We start from the raw sequence: 20,999 nt of genomic DNA, 5'->3' as shown, positions 1-20,999 counted from the left end.
TTTTGTTGAAGTTTCGAGAACATACCTTCACCGAGGAGTCAAGCAATATATTGCTCCCTCCTACGTATATCTCGCGAAGAGATATGAGGATAACATCAGAGAGGTTACAGCCCCCACAGAAGCATACCGACAATCCTTCTTTCCGAGAACAATACGAGACTGGAATAAAAGGAAGAACCGATAGAGGTACTCAAGGTACCCTCCGCCACACACCGTCAGGTGGCTTGCGGAGTATGGATGTAGATGTAGATGTAACTTACAAAATAATAAGTGACCGGAATATTTATTGAGATAGGTCCATATAACAAAAATTAAACTTCCTGTGGTGTTATGAACATACACTCCTGGAAATGGAAAACAGAACACATTGACACCGGTGTGTCAGATCCACCATACGTGCTCCGGGCACTGCGAGAGGGCTGTACAAGCAATGATCACACGCACGGCACAGCGGACACACCAGGAACCGCGGTGTTGGCCGTCGAATGGCGCTAGCTGCGCAGCATTTCTGCACCGCCGCCGTCAGTGTCAGACAGTTTGCCGTGGCATACGGAGCTCCATCGCAGTCTTTAACACTGGTAGCATGCCGCGACAGCGTGGACGTGAACCGTATGTGCAGTTGACGGACTTTGAGCGAGGGCGTATAGTGGGCATGCGGGAGGCCGGGTGGACGTACCGCCGAATTCCTCAACACGTGGGGCGTGAGGTCTCCACAATACATCGATGTTGTCGCCAGTGGTCGGCGGAAGGTGCACGTGCCCGTCGACCTGGGACCGGACCGCAGCGACGCACGGATGCACGCCAAGACCGTAGGATCCTACGCAGTGCCGTAGGGGACCGCACCGCCACTTCCCAGCAAATTAGGGACACTGTTGCTCCTGGGGTATCGGCGAGGACCATTCGCAACCGTCTCCATGAAGCTGGGCTACGGTCCCGCACACCGTTAGGCCGTCTTCCGCTCACGCCCCAACATCGTGCAGCCCGCCTCCAGTGGTGTCGCGACAGGCGTGAATGGAGGGATGAATGGAGACGTGTCGTCTTTAGCGATGAGAGTCGCTTCTGCCTTGGTGCCAATGATGGTCGTATGCGTGTTTGGCGCCGTGCAGGTGAGCGCCACAATCAGGACTGCATACGACCGAGGCACACAGGGCCAACACCCGGCATCATGGTGTGGGGAGCGATCTCTTACACTGGCCATACACCTCTGGTGATCGTCGAGGGGACACTGAATAGTGCACGGTACATCCAAACCGTCATCGAACCCATCGTTCTACCATTCCTAGACCGGCAAGGGAACTTGCTGTTTCAACAGGACAATGCACGTCCGCATGTATCCCGTGCCACCCAACGTGCTCTAGAAGGTGTGAGTCAACTACCCTGGCCAGCAAGATCTTCGGATCTGTCCCCCATTGAACATGTTTGGGACTGGATGAAGCGTCGTCTCACGCGGTCTGCACGTCCAGCACGAACGCTGGTCCAACTTAGGCGCCAGGTGGAAATGGCATGGCAAGCCGTTCCACAGGACTACATCCAGCATCTCTACGATCGTCTCCATGGGAGAATAGCAGCCTGCATTGCTGCGAAAGGTGGATATACACTGAACTTGTGCCGACATTGTGCATGCTCTGTTGCCTGTGTCTATGTGCCTGTGGTTCTGTCATTGTGATCATGTGATGTGTCTGACCCCAGGAATGTGTCAATAAAGTTTCCCCTTCCTGGGACAATGAATTCACGGTGTTCTTATTTCAATTTCCAGGAGTGTAGTTTACTGACTTATTTTCCGGAGAGTTACAGTAACGAGATACAATTTTTTAAATACAACATTAGTTTTTTACTCTGAAGCGCCAAAGAAACTGGTATAGGCATGCGTATTCAAATACAGAGATACGTAAACATGCAGAATATCGCGCTGCGGTCGGCAATGCCTATATATGACAAGTGTCTGGTGCAGTTGTTAGATCGGTTACTGTTGCTACAATTGCAGGTTATCACGATTTAAGTGATTTTGAACGTGGTGTTATACTCGGCGCACGAGCAATGGGACGCAGAAGCTCCGAGGTGGCGATGAAGTGGGGATTTTCCCGTACGATCGTTTCACGAGTGCACCGTGAATATCAGGAATCCGGTAAAACATCATATCTCATCGCTGCGACCAGAAAAATATCCTGCGAAAATGGGACCAACGACGACCGAAGACGTAACAAAACGTACAAAAGCGCTACCCTTTCGCAAACTGCTGCAGATTTCAGTGGTGGGCCATCAACTAGCGTCAACGTGCGAACCATTCAACGAAACATCATCGATATGGGATTTCGGAGCTGAAGGCTCACTCGAGTACCCTTGATGACTGCACGACACTAAACTGTACGCCTTACCTGGACTCTTGATTAGTGGAAACATGTTACCTGGTCGGGCGAGTCTCGTTTCAAATTGTGTCGAGCGGATGGACGTTTACTGGTATGGAGACAACCTGATGAATCCATGGACCCAGCATGTCAGCAGGGGACTGTTCATGCTGGTGGAGGCTCTGTAATGGTGTTGGGCGTGTGCCGTTGGAGTGATATGGGACGCCTGATACGTCTAGATACGACTCTGACAGGTAAGCATCCTATTTGATCACCTTCATCCATTCATGTCCATTGTGCATTCCGACGGACTTTGGCAATTCCAGCGACACCCCACACGTCCAGAATTGCTACAGAGACGGTCGAGCAACACTCTTCAGGGTTTAAACACTCCCGCTGGTCACCAAACTCCCCAGACATGAACATAATATTGAACATATCAGGGATGCCTTGCAAAGTGTTGTTCAGAAGAGATCTTCTCCCCCTTGTGCTCTTACGGATTTATGGACAGCCCTGTAGGATTCTTGGTGACAATTCCCTCCAGCATTACTTCAGACATTATTCGAGTCCATGCCATCTTGTTGCGGTACTTCTGCGTGGTCGCGGAGGCCCTACACGATATTAGGCAGGTGTACCAGTTTGTTTGGCTCTTCAGTGTATATCATGTAGCTGTGTACAAACCAGTTCAGTATTTAAAAAAAATTGTTCAAATCACTTTGGAAGCTAGAAACTCTCAAAATGCTAGGGGTGGATTCAACATTTTTGCATAATACGTGGCTACGTGCAGATGAATAGTCTGGTGGCGGAATTGTTAATGTAACTGAAGTGTTCAAATGGGTACCCATGTTCCTGATGCACAACGCAATGCGGCTTCTAAATAATCTGCAGACGTCGTCGGTGTCACAGAGCGACATGCTTCCTCGATGCCCTGTCTGAAGTCATCTAGGGTTTTGGGTTGACATAAACACGATTCTTTAGACATCCCCACAAAAATGATTCTACTGTGCTAAATCGGGAGACAGTAACAATCATTCCGCAAGACCATAACACCCTAATCGTCTTCCTAGAGGACCTTAATTTTCGACGATAAAAGCTCCATACATCTTACCGGTCGGTGTACCTGCGAAGTAGTATGGACCAACCATTTTATCTCCAAAGATTCACACACACATTAATGGACTATCTCCGTTGACGATCGACAGGACGTACCAACAAAGAATTTTCTCTGACCCAGTAAAGCTTATTATGACGGTCACTGCACCATGATTTGTTAACGTGGGTTCGGAGAAGGCGTGGGAGTGAAATTATGCACGGTCCACTCGCAGAAAGTAAATCTCCGATTGAAATCGTTCCCATTGAGCTCCAGTATCAGTGACAGGTGGTACGACTGAAACCTGTAAGCCTGACTATACGCCATACGGATGAAAGGCTGATACCAGTAACTGCAGCAAACGTCTCGTAAGCTGACATGGGCATCGCGATGTGCTGCAGCTAAAAGAAACTCCTTCATCTCTTCACTTCTTGCTGGTCTTCGTCTCGTACTTCCACGCCTACTGAAACTACTTGTTTTCGAAGTACTTGTTGAGCACGCAAGAACGTAATGGCTGTCAGAGAGAGCTCTTCAGCCAGGATATCTCGTGGCATACACCTTGGTTGCTTCATTGGCATCGTGTCGACATTCGCCGAGCATCAGCAACATACCAGCATACCCGTTGGATGTGTATGCCATGTTTATTCGACGTCAGTATCGCGGCACACCTCGTTTGTTTGTGAAGTCTGGTCTTCCATGTATCTGGCGGTGTACGACAACGGTTGGCAGTCTAACGAAAGTGACATACACCGATGAGCTAAAACAGTATGACCACCTGTTTAATAGCATGTTTGCCCGTCTTTGGGTGAATACATCACTGATTATGCTTATCAGGGATCAGACAGTTTGTTGGTAGGTTTGCTGGTAGATAAGTGGCATATGATGTCTACGTACAAGTCATGTAAATCGCGTTAATAACGGGCCGCTGATTTCCCTACTTGGTGATAGCGCCCGATAGCGACGGAAATGGGTCCCATAAGATTCACATCACGCGAGTTTGGTCGCCTAGACATCAAAGCGAGTTCACTACACATATCAAAAAAAGTTTTGCATCACCTCGGTTCCAAGAGCTCCGGAACCTGTACAGAAAATTGGAATAGAGATCAATATAAACATAATTTCCGCCGTATTATTGCTCATGAAAGCCACACATCGCATGTTGTACCACCATACTTCGAGATCTTCAGAGGTGGTGGTCCAGATTGATGTACACACCAGTACCTCTAATACCCAGTAGCACATCCTCTCGCATGAATGCATGCCTATATTCGTCGTGGCATACTATCACAAGTTCATCAAGCACTGGTCTCAACGGCGATTCAACATAGATCCCTCAGAGTGGTTGATGGGTCACGTAGTCCATAAACAACTGTTTTAACCTATCCCACGTATGTTCAATAGGGTTCACGTATGGATAACATGGTGGCCACTCTAGTCGAGCGATGTCGTAATCCTGAAGGAAGTCATTCACAAGATGTGCACGATTGGAACGCAAATTGCCTCGATGAAGACTAATGCCTCGACAATATGCTGCCTATATGGTTGCACTATCGGTCGGAGGATGGCAGTCACGTATCGTACAGCCCTTACGGCGCCTTCCATGACCACCAGCGACGTACTTCGGCCACACATAATGCCACTCCAAAACAGCAGCGAACCTCCACCTTGCTGCACTTGCTGTCTAAGACGTTCAGCCTGACCGGGTTGCCTCCAAACACGTCTAAGACAATTGTCTAGTTGAAGGCATATGAGACACTCATCGGTGAAGAGAATGTGACGCCAATTCTGAGCGGTCCATTCGGCATATTGTAGGGCTCATCTGTACCGCGCTGCGTGATGTCGTGGTTGCAAAGATGGACCTCGCCATGGACGTGGAGTGTGAAGCTGCGCATCATGCAGCCAATTGCGCACAGTTTGAGTCGTAACACGACGTCCTGTGGCTACACGAAAAGCATTATTGAACACGGTGGCGTTGCTGTCACGGTTCCTCCGAGCCATAATCCGTAGGTAGCGGTCATCCACTGCAATAGTAGCCCTTGGGCGGCCTGGGCGAGACATATCATCGACAGTTCATGTCCCTCTGTATCTCCTCCATATATGCGAACAACATCGCCTTGGTTCACTCCGAGACGTCTGGACACTTCCTTTGTTGAGAGCCCTTCCTGGCACAAAGTAACAATGCGGACGCGATCGAACCGTGGTATTGACCGTCTAAGCCTGGTTCAACTACAGACAACACGAGCCGTGTACATTATTCCTGGTGGAATGACGGGAAATGATCGGCTATCGGACCCCCTGCGTCTAATAATGTTTACATCTTTGGGCGGATTTAGTGACATCTCTGAACAGTCAAAGGGACTGTGTCTGTGATACAATATCCATAGTCAACGTCTGTTTGCAGGAGTTCTGAGAACCGCGATGATGCAAAACTTTTTTTTACGTGTGTATCAATTTTCACCATTTTGATGATAACGAAGACAATGAACATGCTGCAGAGAGCTTTTTGGAGCATCTGTCACACGATTTCTTGTCAGATGGACTAGAAAAGCTGCAACAGCAATGTGTTAAGTGTATCAACCTGGCGTGGGGAGAATTTTGAATAGATGTGTACTGTCATAATACTGACACTATTCTGCTTTTCAGAATCCCAGTGCAATGCAAAAAGTGACTACTCAGCTGAAAATGATTGTGTCTCATGATAAATTATTCGATCAAAAATAACCGCACACCCCTCTCTGATGCAGAACTGACCACTAGAGCTCACGAGATGCGGATCCACCATACAAAATGAGGTGGGGAGTACTTTATTGTTAGTAGAGAAGCAGTAACAGCAGGTTAGCTCGGCCAGGAGACCTCAGTGAGTACGAATGTGAAATAGTTCTTGAATTTTAGCTGAGTAACAGATCCATCACGAACATTTCCACCCGTTTAAAACTGCTCAATCGGCTGTTGTTTTTGTGACACCTAAACCAAGACCGCGCAGACTTGTCATGTACTGACGGACAGGAATCGTCGAGCACTGGAGCAAGTGTTTATAAAAAATCGCATGAAATTAGCGGAAGGAACCACCAGAGAGTTTCAAAGTGCTACGAGTATTCCAGCCAGTACAATGACTGTCCACAGGGAGTTAAACAGAATGGGGTACAACAGTAGGGCAATAAGCTACACGTTTCCGTAGTCAGTGCTGAGCCACCCTTATGGTGGCGCCAAGAACAACGCCACTGGATTGTGGATGATGGAGACGAGTGATCTGGAGTTATGAATTACGCTACACTCTGTAGCAATCCGATGGAAGGGTTGGGGTTTGGCGAATGACTGGAGGACGTTACCCGTCATCATGTGTAGTGCCAACAGTAAAATCCAAAGGAGGTGATGTTACAGTATGAGAGTATGTTTTCGTGGTTAGGATTTGGTCCCCTTATTGCGGTCAACAAAACGCTAAATGCGGAAGCATGTGAGCGCATTTGTGGTATCGATAGCTACGATGCCACAACGTAGGTGCGCTCTGCTAGATTGGCACTACGACACCGACACCGACGACAGCGCCCTCTAGCCGGCGCTGTGCAGCTCTACGAACGCCGCTCCGGATTCAGCCCATTTGATGCCGAGCAGACGACCAAGCAACACTGTTTTCTATTTCATAGTGGGCGAGCCACTACAGACTTTGCCTCTGTAACTTGATGTACGGCTTCGCACCTACGTGCTCACCTATCAGCCAAAGTTAAGTAAAATAGTAAAACTTTAAAATGCAGTACCGAAGCATTTCATCTTTTCCTGCTCCTACTCACTTCCTACATTCGGCCTATCCTTCAATTTACAGCAGCACACTCACGCACCGCCTTCCAGGCGGGATAAAAAAAATAATAATAATAAAATTAAAAAAAGGTTCAAATGGCTCTGAGCACTATGAAACTTAACCTCTAAGGTCATCAGTTCCCTAGAACGTAGAACTACTTAAAACTAACTAACCTAAGGACATCACAAACATCCATGTCCGAGGCAGGATTCGAACCTGTGACCGTAGCGGTTGCGCGGTTCCAGACAGTAGCGCCTAGAACCGCTCCGCAACCCCGGCCGGCGATACAAAGCATTTTACAGCACTGTGTATACGATCGTTCGTGTGAGCATAACAATGCACCCTGTCATAAAGTAGCGTCTGTGAGGCAATGGTTTGTCGTCAATAACATTCATGAAATGGACCCACCTTTTCAGAGTACCGACCTACATCCAATGGACAGCGTTTGAGACGAGTTGGAAGGTTGACTCCTCTCCAGATCCTATCGTCCGACATCACTGCCTCCTCTGGTTTCAGATCTTGAGGAAGGATGGGCTGTATTTATTCCGCCACAGACTTTAAGATACCTCTCTGAAAGTGTCCCCTTGAGGAAGGTGAAGGTACGACACACGGCGTGTTAATGTGTGGTGTCGGGATGGATGCGGTCCTTGAGGAGAGGCAAAACGGGAAGCACAAAAGAAGAAAAGAGTAAGGCGTGCAGTAAGGGCGGAGAGTTACCATGGCAACGCGGGCCTCGAGGCGGTCGACGGCGTGCGCGAGCCGCGCGGCGGCCTCTGCGGCTTTGGCGGCGGCCGGGCCGTCTTCCTCGGAAGAGGCCTGCACCTTGTTCTGCGAGCGCAGCGCCTCCTCCGCCACCTTCTGCCACGACTCCAGCCGCTCCAGGCCCGCCTGCAGCCGCCGCAGCTGCTCAGCCTGCCGCTCCTCGCGCTGGAACATACCAACTCTCTCTCACTCATACAAAACATGCAAGTAGACATAGTTGTTTACATCCAAGGAGGGATCACGTTTTACCGTGTAACACAGCGTCTAACTTTGGTAACGTCTTCAATTCGGTGCAGAAGTGAATGCACAGCTTTCTTCGCGTTTGCCATATCTAGTTGAAGTCACTTACGGATGATTAGACCCTGTAGAATTACCAAACTGCGGAGATACTGACTGCTACGTTTCACCCACTACTCCGAGTAGATCTAAACATTTTTAATGGGATTAAGACCGATCGATTTAGGGTGACAGGTGAGACGCGCTATGGTGTCTGAGTGTTCGTCAAACCAGGAACCTATGCATGCAGCCCTGTGAACACGACTGTTGTCATCTTGACAAGCGGGAATGTCCACGGCACACTCACCACGAAACTGTAGAAGAAAGGGCAAAACTTGTTCACCGAGCACGTTGAAATAACAGCCTGGTTCCAAAATGTTCAAATGTTTGTGAATTCCTAAGGGACCAAACTGCTGAGGTCATCTGTCGCTAGACTTACACGCTACTTAAACTAACTTTAACTAACTTTTGCTAAGAATAATACACACACCCATGCCTGTGGGAGGTATCGAACCTCGGAAACTGCGCACGGCTCATCCTGGTTACAGTTAATGGTAAGTTGAAGGAATGTGTCCAAGTCATGGCACGAAAAACATCGCGTAAACATCACAGAACCACTAATGGCATTACCTGTATCCTCCGTATACTGCAATTCCAACGCGTTATTCGGCCATCGGTGCAACCGCACCTTGGATCATTTGAAAAGAAACAAATTGGAGATTCATCGGGTCAGACCACACCCTCCGAGTCAGATGCTGTCCAGTTTCTGTTTTGTTTGACCGGCTGAAGACGTGCAGCGCTATGAACCCCTGTGAGCAATGGCCTATTGCCACTGCGTGCCATTCTCTTCGCAGTATTGGCTCGGAAACTGGTTGACGTGGACTTACATTCACTGACATTAACAATTCATGTCGGGTTTGGAAGAGAGTGGCACTGACAATACATCTTTTTTCAGCCACTGTTGTTGCGCCCTGATAGCTGGGGGCGACTGGGACATCATTTCTTGTGGACACGTAGGATGCTCCCTGCTGATACCCAACAAATTGGACTTCATTCACAGTGTGGTTATAGGCACGTCCTAAAACCATCGCTCCTTTCCATCATTTTGCCACGTGCCCGCTTCGGCCATTCTACTGCGTTGATCCTGTACTTTGCGCTTGAAACGTCCCCTTTGAAAAATTATACAAGGCCCTGCTTAAACTGATACACAATATTTTTAGCGCAACGCAATCTGACTTTCAATAATCCCTACAAGAGAATGGCCCTGACTAACATTAACCTATATGTTTTACAAATCACTTACCTCACAAAAATCTTCGTTACTGGAACTATTGCAACACAGCAAGCGCCACTATTGCCTGCTAACTAAAAGATTCAAACTACGGAAGTCACTAACTACTGATAGGCACAGTTAGCAAATGAAAGATTTTAATAGAGAACAAACAATGTATTTACCTTTATAGTCATAATATATATATCAGTTCATGACACCAATTCTTACAAATTTCAAAACTCCGCCATCTCTCTCCCCACGTCCACCACCGCTGGCGGCTCACCTCCAACTGCGCAACGCTACGTGCTGTTAACATCCAGCTGCCGCTGCCCAACACTACAATGGCAGACAACAATGCAAACCAGCCACAGACTGCACACAGCACAGCCAGTGATTTTCTTACAGAGCGCTATGTGGCGTTACCAATAAAAACACCTAAACAGCCTACTTACACGCTACTTGCCTGCCATTGCTTGTGTCAGCGACTGAGGGTCACAGGATCTGCTGCCAGTTCTACACCATCTACAACGTTCCAAAGCGACCACTATACTCTTTTGAGGAAGTGACCAATATTTTGCGCAATGAGTTTATTTTAACCCTGATTTGTGGACGAAAGCGGGGCAGGTCACCCTTAAAAAGACTGTGAGAGAGAGGCAGAAGTGCTGAGAGTCGATACCGTCCGCCTACAAACGTTCTCTTGTTAACCGGGTGTGTAATATATTTAATAATTACCACACGTGACTAGCAGGTCATATATTATGACCATCTGCAATTTCGAGGTTTGGTGCGACACCACAGCGTGTCTGTGAGCGCTGGACTGTTACCAGTTACGGGACTCCCCACTGCGTGCCGTTCTCTTCGCAGTATTTGCTCGGAAACTGGTTGGCGTGCACTTACATTCACTGACATTAACAATTCATGTCGGGATTGGAAGAGAATGGCATTGACAATGTATCTTCTTTCAGCCACCGTTGTTACGCCCTGTTAGCTGGGAGCGACTGGTACATTGTTCCCTGTGGACACGTTGGATGGTACCTGTTGACACCCCCACAAATCGGACAACTTCGTTGACAGTGTGCTAATAGGCACGTCCTGAAATCACTGCTCCTTTCCACCTTTTTCCACTTCTCCGCTTGGGCCCATTCTACTGAGTTGATTGTACACTTTGCGCTACGTACTTGCCATTCCCTGTGTCAGCGACTGAGCGTCACAAGACCGCCTGGTACAAATTCTACACCATCTACAGTGTTCCAAAGCGACTAGTGTGCTCTTTTGAGGAAGTGACCACTATTTTGTGCATTTACTTCATTTTAACCCTGATCTGTGGGCGAAAGCGGGGCAGGTGAGCCTTAAGAAGACTGTGTAAGGGAGGCAGAAGGGCTGAGAATCGATACCGTCGGACTACAAAAATTCTCTTGTTAACCGAGTGTGCAATATGTTGCATAATTACCGCAAGTGGCTAAGAGGACTTATGGCCTCCAGCAATCTGGAGATTTCGTGCGATACTACAGCGTGTCTCAGGACGAGTCGAATGAACGTTCCACAGAATTTTTGTCTTGCTGCAGGTAACACATGCCCTGCTCTTACTTACCACAAGTGTGCGAGAATCTTCGTGTGTCGCTGCCTCTCACCAGGGCCGTATGAATGCCTGAGAATGGCCGTGTAATACCAACACGGGCGCGTGCACACGACACACACACACACACACACACACACACACACACAGACACAGACACACACACACACACACACACACACACACACACACACACACACAGAGTGGTGCTCACCAGCCTGTCCTCCTGCTCCGACCTGCGCATGCGGTCGTCCAGGATGGCGATGGCTGAGGCGAGCGAGTCGAGCGCCGCGTCGGTGGAGACGGCGCGCTTGCCCAGGTTGGCCAGCGACTTCTTGAGCTGCTCGCCCAGCTGCCGCTCGCGGTACTCGTGCCGCTCCAGCTTGTCCCCCGTGTCGTGCATCACGCGCACCAGCGACACGATCGCGTCCCGCACGTAGTCCAACCTGCGGAAGCCGACGGCGATCACTCGACTACTATCTCTTGCGTAATATTTTTATTCCTTCTCCAACAGAAATGTCCATTATGTGAAGGTTCTTTGTGGTCTAGTTCAGAGACTGTGCAGTATAAATGTTTCTAGAATGAGATTTTCACTCTTCAGCGGAGTGTGCGCTGTTATGAAACTTTCCTGGCAGATTAAAACTGTGTCCGGACTGAGACTCGAACTCGGGACCTTTGCCTTTCGCAGGCTAGTGCTCTACCATCTGAGCTACCCAAGTACGACTCACGCCGCGACCTCACAGCTTTACTTCTGCCAGTACCTCGTCTCCTATTTTCCAAACTTGATAGAAGCTCTTCTGCGAACCTAGCAGAACTAGCACTCCTGGAAGAAAGGATATTGCGGAGACATGTCTTAGCCACAGCCTGGGCGATGTTTCCAGAATGAGATTTTCACTCTGCAGCGGAGTGTGCGCTGTTATGAAACTTCCATGGCAGATTAAAACTGTGTGCCGGACCGAGACTCGAACTCGGGACCTTTGCCTTTCCCGAACACGTGCTCTACCATCTGAGCTACCTAAGCACGGCTCACCACGTTATCACTAAGAATAGATCCTAAATGATAAAACCATTTTAAATATTCACCATAGGCTGTCACATTCTTTATAGAGGATGACCTTTATTACAATTTGTATTATCTTACTTTACTGACCGGTAGTGGCCTGCAGTCATTTTGGAATGCAGTTGTGTCGGTGATAAGTGCATCATATTTAAAAACTATTTAGCGCTACGTCCTTACAGTTGTAAATAGTTTGTAAATACAACAAACGTAGAACGGGAACAATTGCATTCTAAAATGGCATGACGCCGAAACTATCCACTAATATAAGGTGATACATGACGCAGTTAAGGTCTTCCTGTATGAAGAATGTGACAGCTTACGGTGAATATTTAAAATTGTTCGATCATGCAGGAATTACGTTTAAGCTGTGGATCCACAAGTGAAGAAACTAAGATAAGCACTTCAACGTATCAAACAAATATTTGTGCCCGGATATTCAGACACACATGTAATTCAGGTTGCACACATTCTACAAAGTTCGAGACATCTGAACTATTTTTTCCAAACATTCATTGCTTTAGGAGTCTAACAATGTGCCTGGCAATACTATATTACTATGAATTACAATTCCTTCGCAAATGAAAGAGGCACACTGAAAGAAATGAAAGGTTCAGTTACATTAAAGGAATCGTATACAGAACACTGAATAAGAAGGTGAGGAAATAAACCTTAATTAAGTCCTACAAAACAGTGCCAGTAGCGTCTATAATTTGCGACATTGAGATCTAGCCAATAGCAGCTAGAAAGTATCGGAAATAAAAGCTGCAGAAACATGGTTTTTAAGAAGAGTAGTATCAGATATGATAAGAGATACAATAATTAGAGAAGAAACTTTCTGGCAGATTAAAACTGTGTGCGGGACCGAGACTCGAACTCGGCACCTTTGCCTTTCGCGGGCAAGTGCTCTACCAATTGAGCTACCCAAGCACGACTCACGCCCTGTCCTCACAGCTTCACTTCCGCCAGTACTTCGTCTCCTACCTTCCATATCAGCGCACATTCCGCTGCAGAGTGAAAATCTCATTCTGGAATTAGAGAAGACTTAACACTTACAAGCATAACTGAACAGAACAAGGGGTATAGATACAATGGAGAGACCATGTCACAAGAATGAATGAAAATAGTATTCCCAAAATAATAATGAATTATCGGCCATAGGGAAAACATCAATAGGCAGATTAGGAAAGAGGGGGAGAAATAAATAGAAGCTAACCACATACAGTAAGAAGACGTAAAGGCAAATCCCTAACACCTACAGCAAGAAGAATACGCAGAAGAAGTTATAATTTTCGTGTCAGTAAATTGTCAAGTTGTCGACAATATTTACATTTCTATACATTGTAGACTCGAACGCAGTTGATGGCGAAGAATAATGGGATTATTATCAACAACAAGTTCAGTGAGTGAATCGAACAAGTTAATTTCCAGGCTGGAGACACGGAGCATTCCGTCGACATTTATAATGTCGTGCAGTATGTTCAGTACAATATACTGACTAGTTAAGTGAAGGTAAGAAATCAGACGAGATTCAGAAATTCTATAACTATGCATCGTAGACCACTTCATAGTAAAGTATATTGGGGCTAGCAAAAAGTTTACGTTCGAAGGCCACGCTACCCCCTTCCCAACCTGTCGGTGCCTATATACCCGCATTGGAGTCTCGCTGCTTTGCATATAAGCTGTAGCAACGTCCTTAAAAGGAAACATTTTGATCACCACTTAGGTAATAGGCCTGAAGAACAAGCCGGCCGTTGTGACCGAGCGGTTCTAGGCTCTTCAGTCTGGAACCGCGCAACCGCTACGGTTGCAGGTTCGAATCCTGCCTCGGGCATTGATTTGTGTGCTGTCCTTAGGTTGGTTAGCTTTAAGTTGTTCTAAGTTCCAGGGGACTGATGACCTCAGATATTAAGTCCCATAGTGCTCAGAGCCATTTGAACCATTTGATCCTGAAGAACACAAGAAACATTGTCGACAGAGTTTGTGCTCACCTGGTTTACATTATTAACTCAGATCACCAGTTCAAGTACGAAATAAAAATTCTAAGGAACAGTTTTGGATCATGAGTAGAAGAAAACAGTTGTGGCTGTGACGCTGAAATTAATGTTTATTTATTCATCAATGACACGCGTTTCGCCTAATTCAAGGCACCTTCAGATTGGCTGATAAATGTTGATAAGCAAGTTATGGACATCGAAGATAAAAAATTGGCAAAAATAAATTGCCTCGTCATGTGAAAAAAAAGTCGAGGCGAATATATGCTCCCGTCATGTATTAAAATCTAAACACCAGACAATCGTGCCGGAACGCGTGATGTTTCATTCAATGGAAATTTTTTTTTTGCTGCTTAATCTTCGATGGCGAAATGCTGCGCATTGTTGTGGCACAGTCCAGTGTCGCCTGTAGGATGACCAAATAAGTAAATGTTTCAGGGAACCTGCTGGTTGGTGGGGACAGTGAGAAGACCAATTTGAAATTTTGAAATGAAAATGCCTTACACAGGGTGATTCAAAAGTAACTGGACGTAATGTATGTATCAAAATGATATTAAAATGTTAAGTAAGTTTTGTCTGAAACTACTTTATTTCAGAATTATGCAGAAGAGTAGGGACCACAAACGCAATACAAACAATACTAAATAAATTCTTTGCAGAAACAACAACACGAAAGGATCCGAAATTTAATATAACTTGTAAGTAGGCTGTTTAGGTTTTCTCATTGGTAACGCCACATAGCGCTCTGTATGAAAAATCACTGGCTGTGCTGTGTGCAGTCTGTGGCTAGTTTGCACTGTTGTCTGCCATTGTAGAGTTGGGCAGTAGCAGCTGGATGTTAACAGCACGTAGCGTTGGGCAGTTGGAGGTGAGCCGCCAGCAGTGGTGGACGTGGGGAGAGAGATGGCGGAGTTTTGAAATTTGTAAGAATTGGTGTCACGAACTGTTATATATATTATGACTATTAAGGTAAATACATTGTTTGTTCTCTATCAAAATCTTTCATTTGCTAACTATATGCCTATCAGTAGTTAGTGCCTTTAGTAGTTAGAATCTTTTATTTAGCTGGCAGTAGTGGCGCTCGCTGTATTGCAGTAGCTTGAGTAACGAAGATTTTTGTGAGGTAAGTGATTTGTGAAACGTATATGTTATTGTTAGTGAGGGCCATTCTTTCGTAGGGATTTTTGAAAGTCAGATTCCGTTGCGCTAAAAATATTGTGTGTCAGTTTAAGCACAGTCTTGTATAAATTTTTCTAAGGGGACGTTTCATATGTCGACCCTTAGCCGAGGATACCTCACTGGAATCTTCTGATTTTTTTCTTGTAGTTTGTGTAATTAGTGTAGCTATCGTTTATTGCTAGCGCGTAATTGTAGAGAGAATCTCCTTTGTAGTTGCAGTCTTTCATTGTTGTACAGTAAAACAGTTGTGGCATGCATGTAGTTTTGCACGAAGTATTTCGCAGCTGCGCTTGCAATTAACTAGATATTATTTTCAGTGCTATGTTAATGTGTTCTCTTATTTTTGCTCTTCAAATTGTGCTTTTATGTATTATCGTGTGAAATATTGTGACAATAATGGCGTGTGAAAAACGTAACACTAGGCTCCAAAGTAAACTGAGAAATAATAGTGACGACGAGCGTCGCTTATCAGCACAACTGTGTAGTGAATTAACAGACATTCGAAGTAGTAATTTGGTAATTGTGCAAAGGGAAATGGAGCGGGCGGCAAATAATGGTGTAGACAATGAAACAAGTAGTGAACAGGGAACAATTATCGATCGATCAGTCGGCAACAGCTCGTCTCAGGAATCCGAAATGACAGAACACAATATTGCAAATACTGTAGACATAGGTTATGGGTCCTCACCATTTTCTCAAATGAGTCAAGACACATTTTCTGCCTGTCAAAATGTAAATGTTGCCGGTGAAAATGCACTGCCAAAAAGCATAGAAAAACAGATTCCAGACACTAATACATTATTATCTCAATTAATGCAACAAATGGAACAAAATCAGAAACAAATGGGGCAAAATCTTTAAAAGTTAGACACAATGGAACAAAATCAGAGACAAACACAGCAAAAGCTTCAAAAGTTAGACACAATGGAACAAAATCTGAGACAAACTCAGCAAAAGCTTCAGAAGTTAGACGCAATGGAACAAAAGCTTCAAAAGTTAGACACCACACTTGAACAAACACGTGAAGATTTAACTAATGAGTTACATAACATCGAATAGAAATGTCAAAAAGTCTGTAATGACGTAAAAACACAAATTTGTGAGCATTTCCAACCTATTTTTTCGCGGCATGAAAATGCATTACAGAATCACGAAGCAGCCATAAAAGAACTGCAGACTATTGTTCATGAAAATCATGAGACCTTGCAAGCTAAAATTGACTGAGTTGCATCTACCTATTCGGTTACGCAACTTGCAAAAACTCAGGAAAACTTAAAGGACATAGTAGATACTCTGAAAATTGGTTCAGAAAGACACACAGAGGAAATAATTTCACTATCGGATAAAGTAGCCGAACTTTCAGATCAGTTCACTAACTTATCTACAAAGGTAGATGATGATCTGAATGACACAAAACCTGTAGCCTTCACTGACACTGAAGAGTATGAACAAATTAGAAAATTCAAACAGAATCAAAATCAAATCAACACACAGTACAAAAGAGAAATGCGGGAAGTACAAGATCAGTTGGCTTAAGTAATACAAGAATTACATATTTCAGAGGACACTCGCGCCCCAGTACGGGAAGAGGGACATAGCAATACAGAACAACCACAAAATAATAACACAGGGCATTTCGGAAATCATGAAAGAAATTGGCAAGATACACTGAATTTTGAGGTGGAACCGCTGAAACAGTGTAACAATGACCGACATGCGACTCGCCGAGATGATGATTTTGACTATAAGCTGTTCATTACTACACGTAAATTCAAAACATTTAAGAATTCTGGCAACGACATTCATCCACAAGCGTGGCTTCATCAATTCTCTCATTGTTTTCCTCCCAACTGGTCATTAGAGCACAGATTAGAATTTATGTGTGGCTACTTGGAGGATGAACCAGCTGTAAGAATGCGATCGCTCATTCACGATTGCCACAGTGAAGGAGAATTTTATCATGCCTTCCTCTCAGCATATTGGTCTCAAGCTACACAAGACCGAGTAAAACATGGCATCATAATAATGAAACATTTCGAACAATCTGAATTTTCCAGTCTTGTGAAATATTTTGAAGACATGTTACATAAGAATCAATATCTTTCAAACCCATACAGCCCCACAGAACTCATCCACATTTGCTTAATGAAATTGCCTGAACATTTACGACATATTATTTTGGCAGGACGGTGCAAAGACGACATTGAAGCTTTTCAGCTTCTCTTACAAGAACTGGAAAATGACACTGACAATCGCGCGCAAAAACAGAAGCACAACAATTACAGGTCATATCCGTCGCAATTCGGCGATGAAAGAAATAACAACTGGACACGACAAGGCTATTGTCACAACACAAATCGTGACCAAAACAGACACCACCCGTATGATAACCACTGGCAGAGTAATAGTTACAGAGAAAGATCGTATTTCCGTAGTAATGAAAATGACAGAGACAGTCATAGAAACAGACAATTTGGCAACCAGAACTATTATTATTATCATCACGGGAGACAGAATAACTTCAGACGCAACGGCCCAGCGCGCAGTTACGATTCAGGGAGAAATTCTCCACCACGTGGCCGACAAGAAAGAAACTATGGAATCTACCGACAAAATGACAGACCTAAATTGCATCAGAACTGGCGGGATTCCTAAAGGACAGGGCCCTCTCGGGAAGGTGAATTGGTAGAAGTTAGGTCTCCTAATCCCAATAACGACGCGCGCCAACAAAGAAACAGACAATGACTCGCACCGCAGGCAGCAGCGTGCGCCAGCTGGCTCAGAGAAAAATAACATAAGTTAACCTTGAGCATGATTCCAGTGTTCCTTACCGACGTAATCACATGATAATTGCTTTTCAGTTGACAGTCTGCGTACTAGGAAGAGTAAAGGTTTACACCACATTTCACATGTAAAACCGTTTATTGAAATATAATCAGATTTTTAACTTTGTCTTTGCCATAAAATTTTTCACTTCACGTTACTAGTATGCTTTGTCAGACTTAGAAACTGTTAACATGCAACAATGTTTTGAAGTTCACTATCCAGTCTAGAACCTAGGGAACATTTTTAAACAGAAATTACGAATGCATTGTTATAGTGAACAGATGACACAGTGTTGTTATTTGTACATTCTTGCTTGTTAGTTGCACGATTATGTAACGACTATAAGGCTTACATACTTAGAACATATACTGTTAATGAAACTTTAATTCAACATTTTGGTTTACTTAAAATACATTCTGGATTTAAAGTACTTTCTGTGAGATACCAGATGACTCAGTGGTTAGTTTATGTGACACCTATACGATTTTATCACGACGCTACTAATGAGTGACAATTTAAAATGTTGCTTTTGCACTGTATCTGTTTTATATCTGCACAGTTTTTCTGAATTCTTCTGGAAAGGAAAACATGTTTTAGTAGTAACTTTGTGGTATAGCTACAATGAGACAGCCTTTTCTGTAGCACAACAATACGTTATAGTACAGTACTTACTTCATCACAGCAATAAGCGTAGTAACTACGATATCTATACGCAAAGCATTTAACTTTTGTTTATCATGAGGTAAGTACATTGACTTCTGCAGAACTTAGCTTTCGGAGGACGATAACTACAACACTTCTACAGCACAGAGATTATCTTACAACAAGACGCACAGTTTAGCGCTACAGTACACGTATTTGAGTGATTAATTTTGTACTTAAAACATTTATTTTTAAAGATATTTGAAGTACAATGATACAAAGGTTTTCCGTGATACATTTCATTCCATTGCTGTAATCTGTAACACCTGGGGATATAATTACATTAATCCTCAGGGGGGTACACGCCTACTTTGTGTACCATGTGTTTGGCAAGCACAAGGAGCCCTAGCTAATATGGTATTTGCTTATACAACTTTACACATGGGTACCATATTTCTCTACCACAGAATTACACAGCTATCTGATCATTTAACTGGGAGAGACAACATTTATTTTACTACAGCAGTGACAGATGTTTACGTAATTACACAGTTGGATAACTTCACACTTACGAAATTGTATTTTGTCTGTACTTCGTGAAATGTTCATATTTTTTCGGAACCATTGTGATACTATGAGAGCTTTGAATGACATATTTGGTATGAGATCATGATTTTTAAAGTACGTTTGAGGTAGATGACACTTTGGACATGAGCAGAGGATTTTTTTTAGGTTTTGAAATTATTGGAGGAAGCTACGACGATTTTGAGATTTGGCTGAGGTTTTATGATGTTATGATGACGATGTGTATTACGCTGTTGCGGTATGTTTATGATCAAAAAGCTGATGCTATATGAGTTATTTGATTATGCTATGCATCTGTTATGATGAAATATTGAAGAAGTGTCGACGAATAAGGTAAGGAATAATGAGTAGTGGTTAGGCACTCTGGTTTGTGAAAAAGGTTGTTGGAAACCAAGAATCGTACTTTAAGAGTTATGAAATGTATGTAAATGCGTGAATGTATTACAATGCCGACTAACATTTTTTGGACACTGTTATATCAATAGGATTTTGTTTCTACAGATGTGTAACGCAAATTCTTGACCTGTGAAATTTTTTATATGAGACTGCCACTGTAGTGGAAACTGGTGTCGTAAATATTTCGGTAAGACAGTAAGTGACCACGTGCACGTAATGCGTCGTGGGCACCCAGCTGGGCGACAGCCACATGGAAACAAGCCATTAGTGTGTGCCTTTCAGAAGCACAAGGAAAAAAAGGGGGGAGGCCATTATCCTCGCTATTGACATTCCTTTGTAGAAAGCATCGCAAAAACGGCATGCTCATTACTTGGAAAAGATACTTATTTACTTCTGCACACCTGATAATTACAAGCGTCTTTCTATGAGAGTTGAGAGAATTTGTACTAACTTATGAAATGTCACATGACTATTGAATGATATTTTTATGCTTTGCCTTTCATAGTTGCTTATTTCATTTGATATCTGGTTTCCAGCTGTGTTGCAGCACTGGTTTTATAAAATAAAATTAAATGCATTTGCTAATGTGAACACTTTCTGTCAACAGATCTATTAAATAATTATTTTATGATCCACATTATTCGAAAATGGAGGTCTTGGAATGGAAAGAGCAATAAGAAGCGACTGATAACAGTAACTGTATATATAATTTTCTTTTCAAGTACTTGGTAATTTGTTGTAGCATTAGTTTTTGTGGTGCACCACTTTAATTACATAGACATTAAGTTGTGATTATAACTTTCCCTTATCTGCATTGTTGTCTTTAGTATAATATTTTTTCTGCTTCAGGTTTGTCATGTTTAGATATAAATTATTACATTTTTTGCTGCTCACTATGCTTACTTGCATTTTTTTGTCATTGCTGTTTATATTAATTGTTTTGTGCCGCTGGATTACCTCGTCCCTTAGTTAAGCATCTGAGCTCAGTAGATTTAAGTTAGCTTAAGATGGGTTAGGCTATAAAAGAGAACGAGTTGTGATGAACTGGAAGAAATGCATTGAGAAGCTATATGAAAATGATTTGGCCAGAAAAGTAGTGTACAGTGGAGGAAAACTATTTTTGAAAGAGGATGTGAACAAAATACAGAAAGCATGCTTGGATAGGATATTTTTGGTGGAAACAAATGTTGAGATAAGACAAA

General features: G+C 44.1%; 1 protein-coding gene across 2 annotated transcripts in view; it reads right to left on the bottom strand.

The window, feature by feature from the left end:
- LOC126326193 (myosin-7B) overlaps window positions 1-20,999 on the bottom strand; it is a 269,934-nt gene that overhangs the window by 24,091 nt on the left and 224,844 nt on the right. For both annotated transcript variants that reach the window (XM_049995575.1, XM_049995582.1), the window contains 2 exons: window positions 11,333-11,564; window positions 7,949-8,158 (listed from right to left, as the gene is read on the bottom strand). In XM_049995575.1, the coding sequence (XP_049851532.1) occupies window positions 7,949-8,158; window positions 11,333-11,564 (442 nt within the window). The remainder of the gene's footprint in view (window positions 1-7,948; window positions 8,159-11,332; window positions 11,565-20,999) is intronic.

Source organism: Schistocerca gregaria, chromosome 2 (genome assembly GCF_023897955.1).
Source record: "Schistocerca gregaria isolate iqSchGreg1 chromosome 2, iqSchGreg1.2, whole genome shotgun sequence".
NCBI classification, from domain to species: Eukaryota; Metazoa; Arthropoda; class Insecta; order Orthoptera; family Acrididae; genus Schistocerca; species Schistocerca gregaria.
This window is presented reverse-complemented; position numbering and strand designations above follow the sequence as displayed.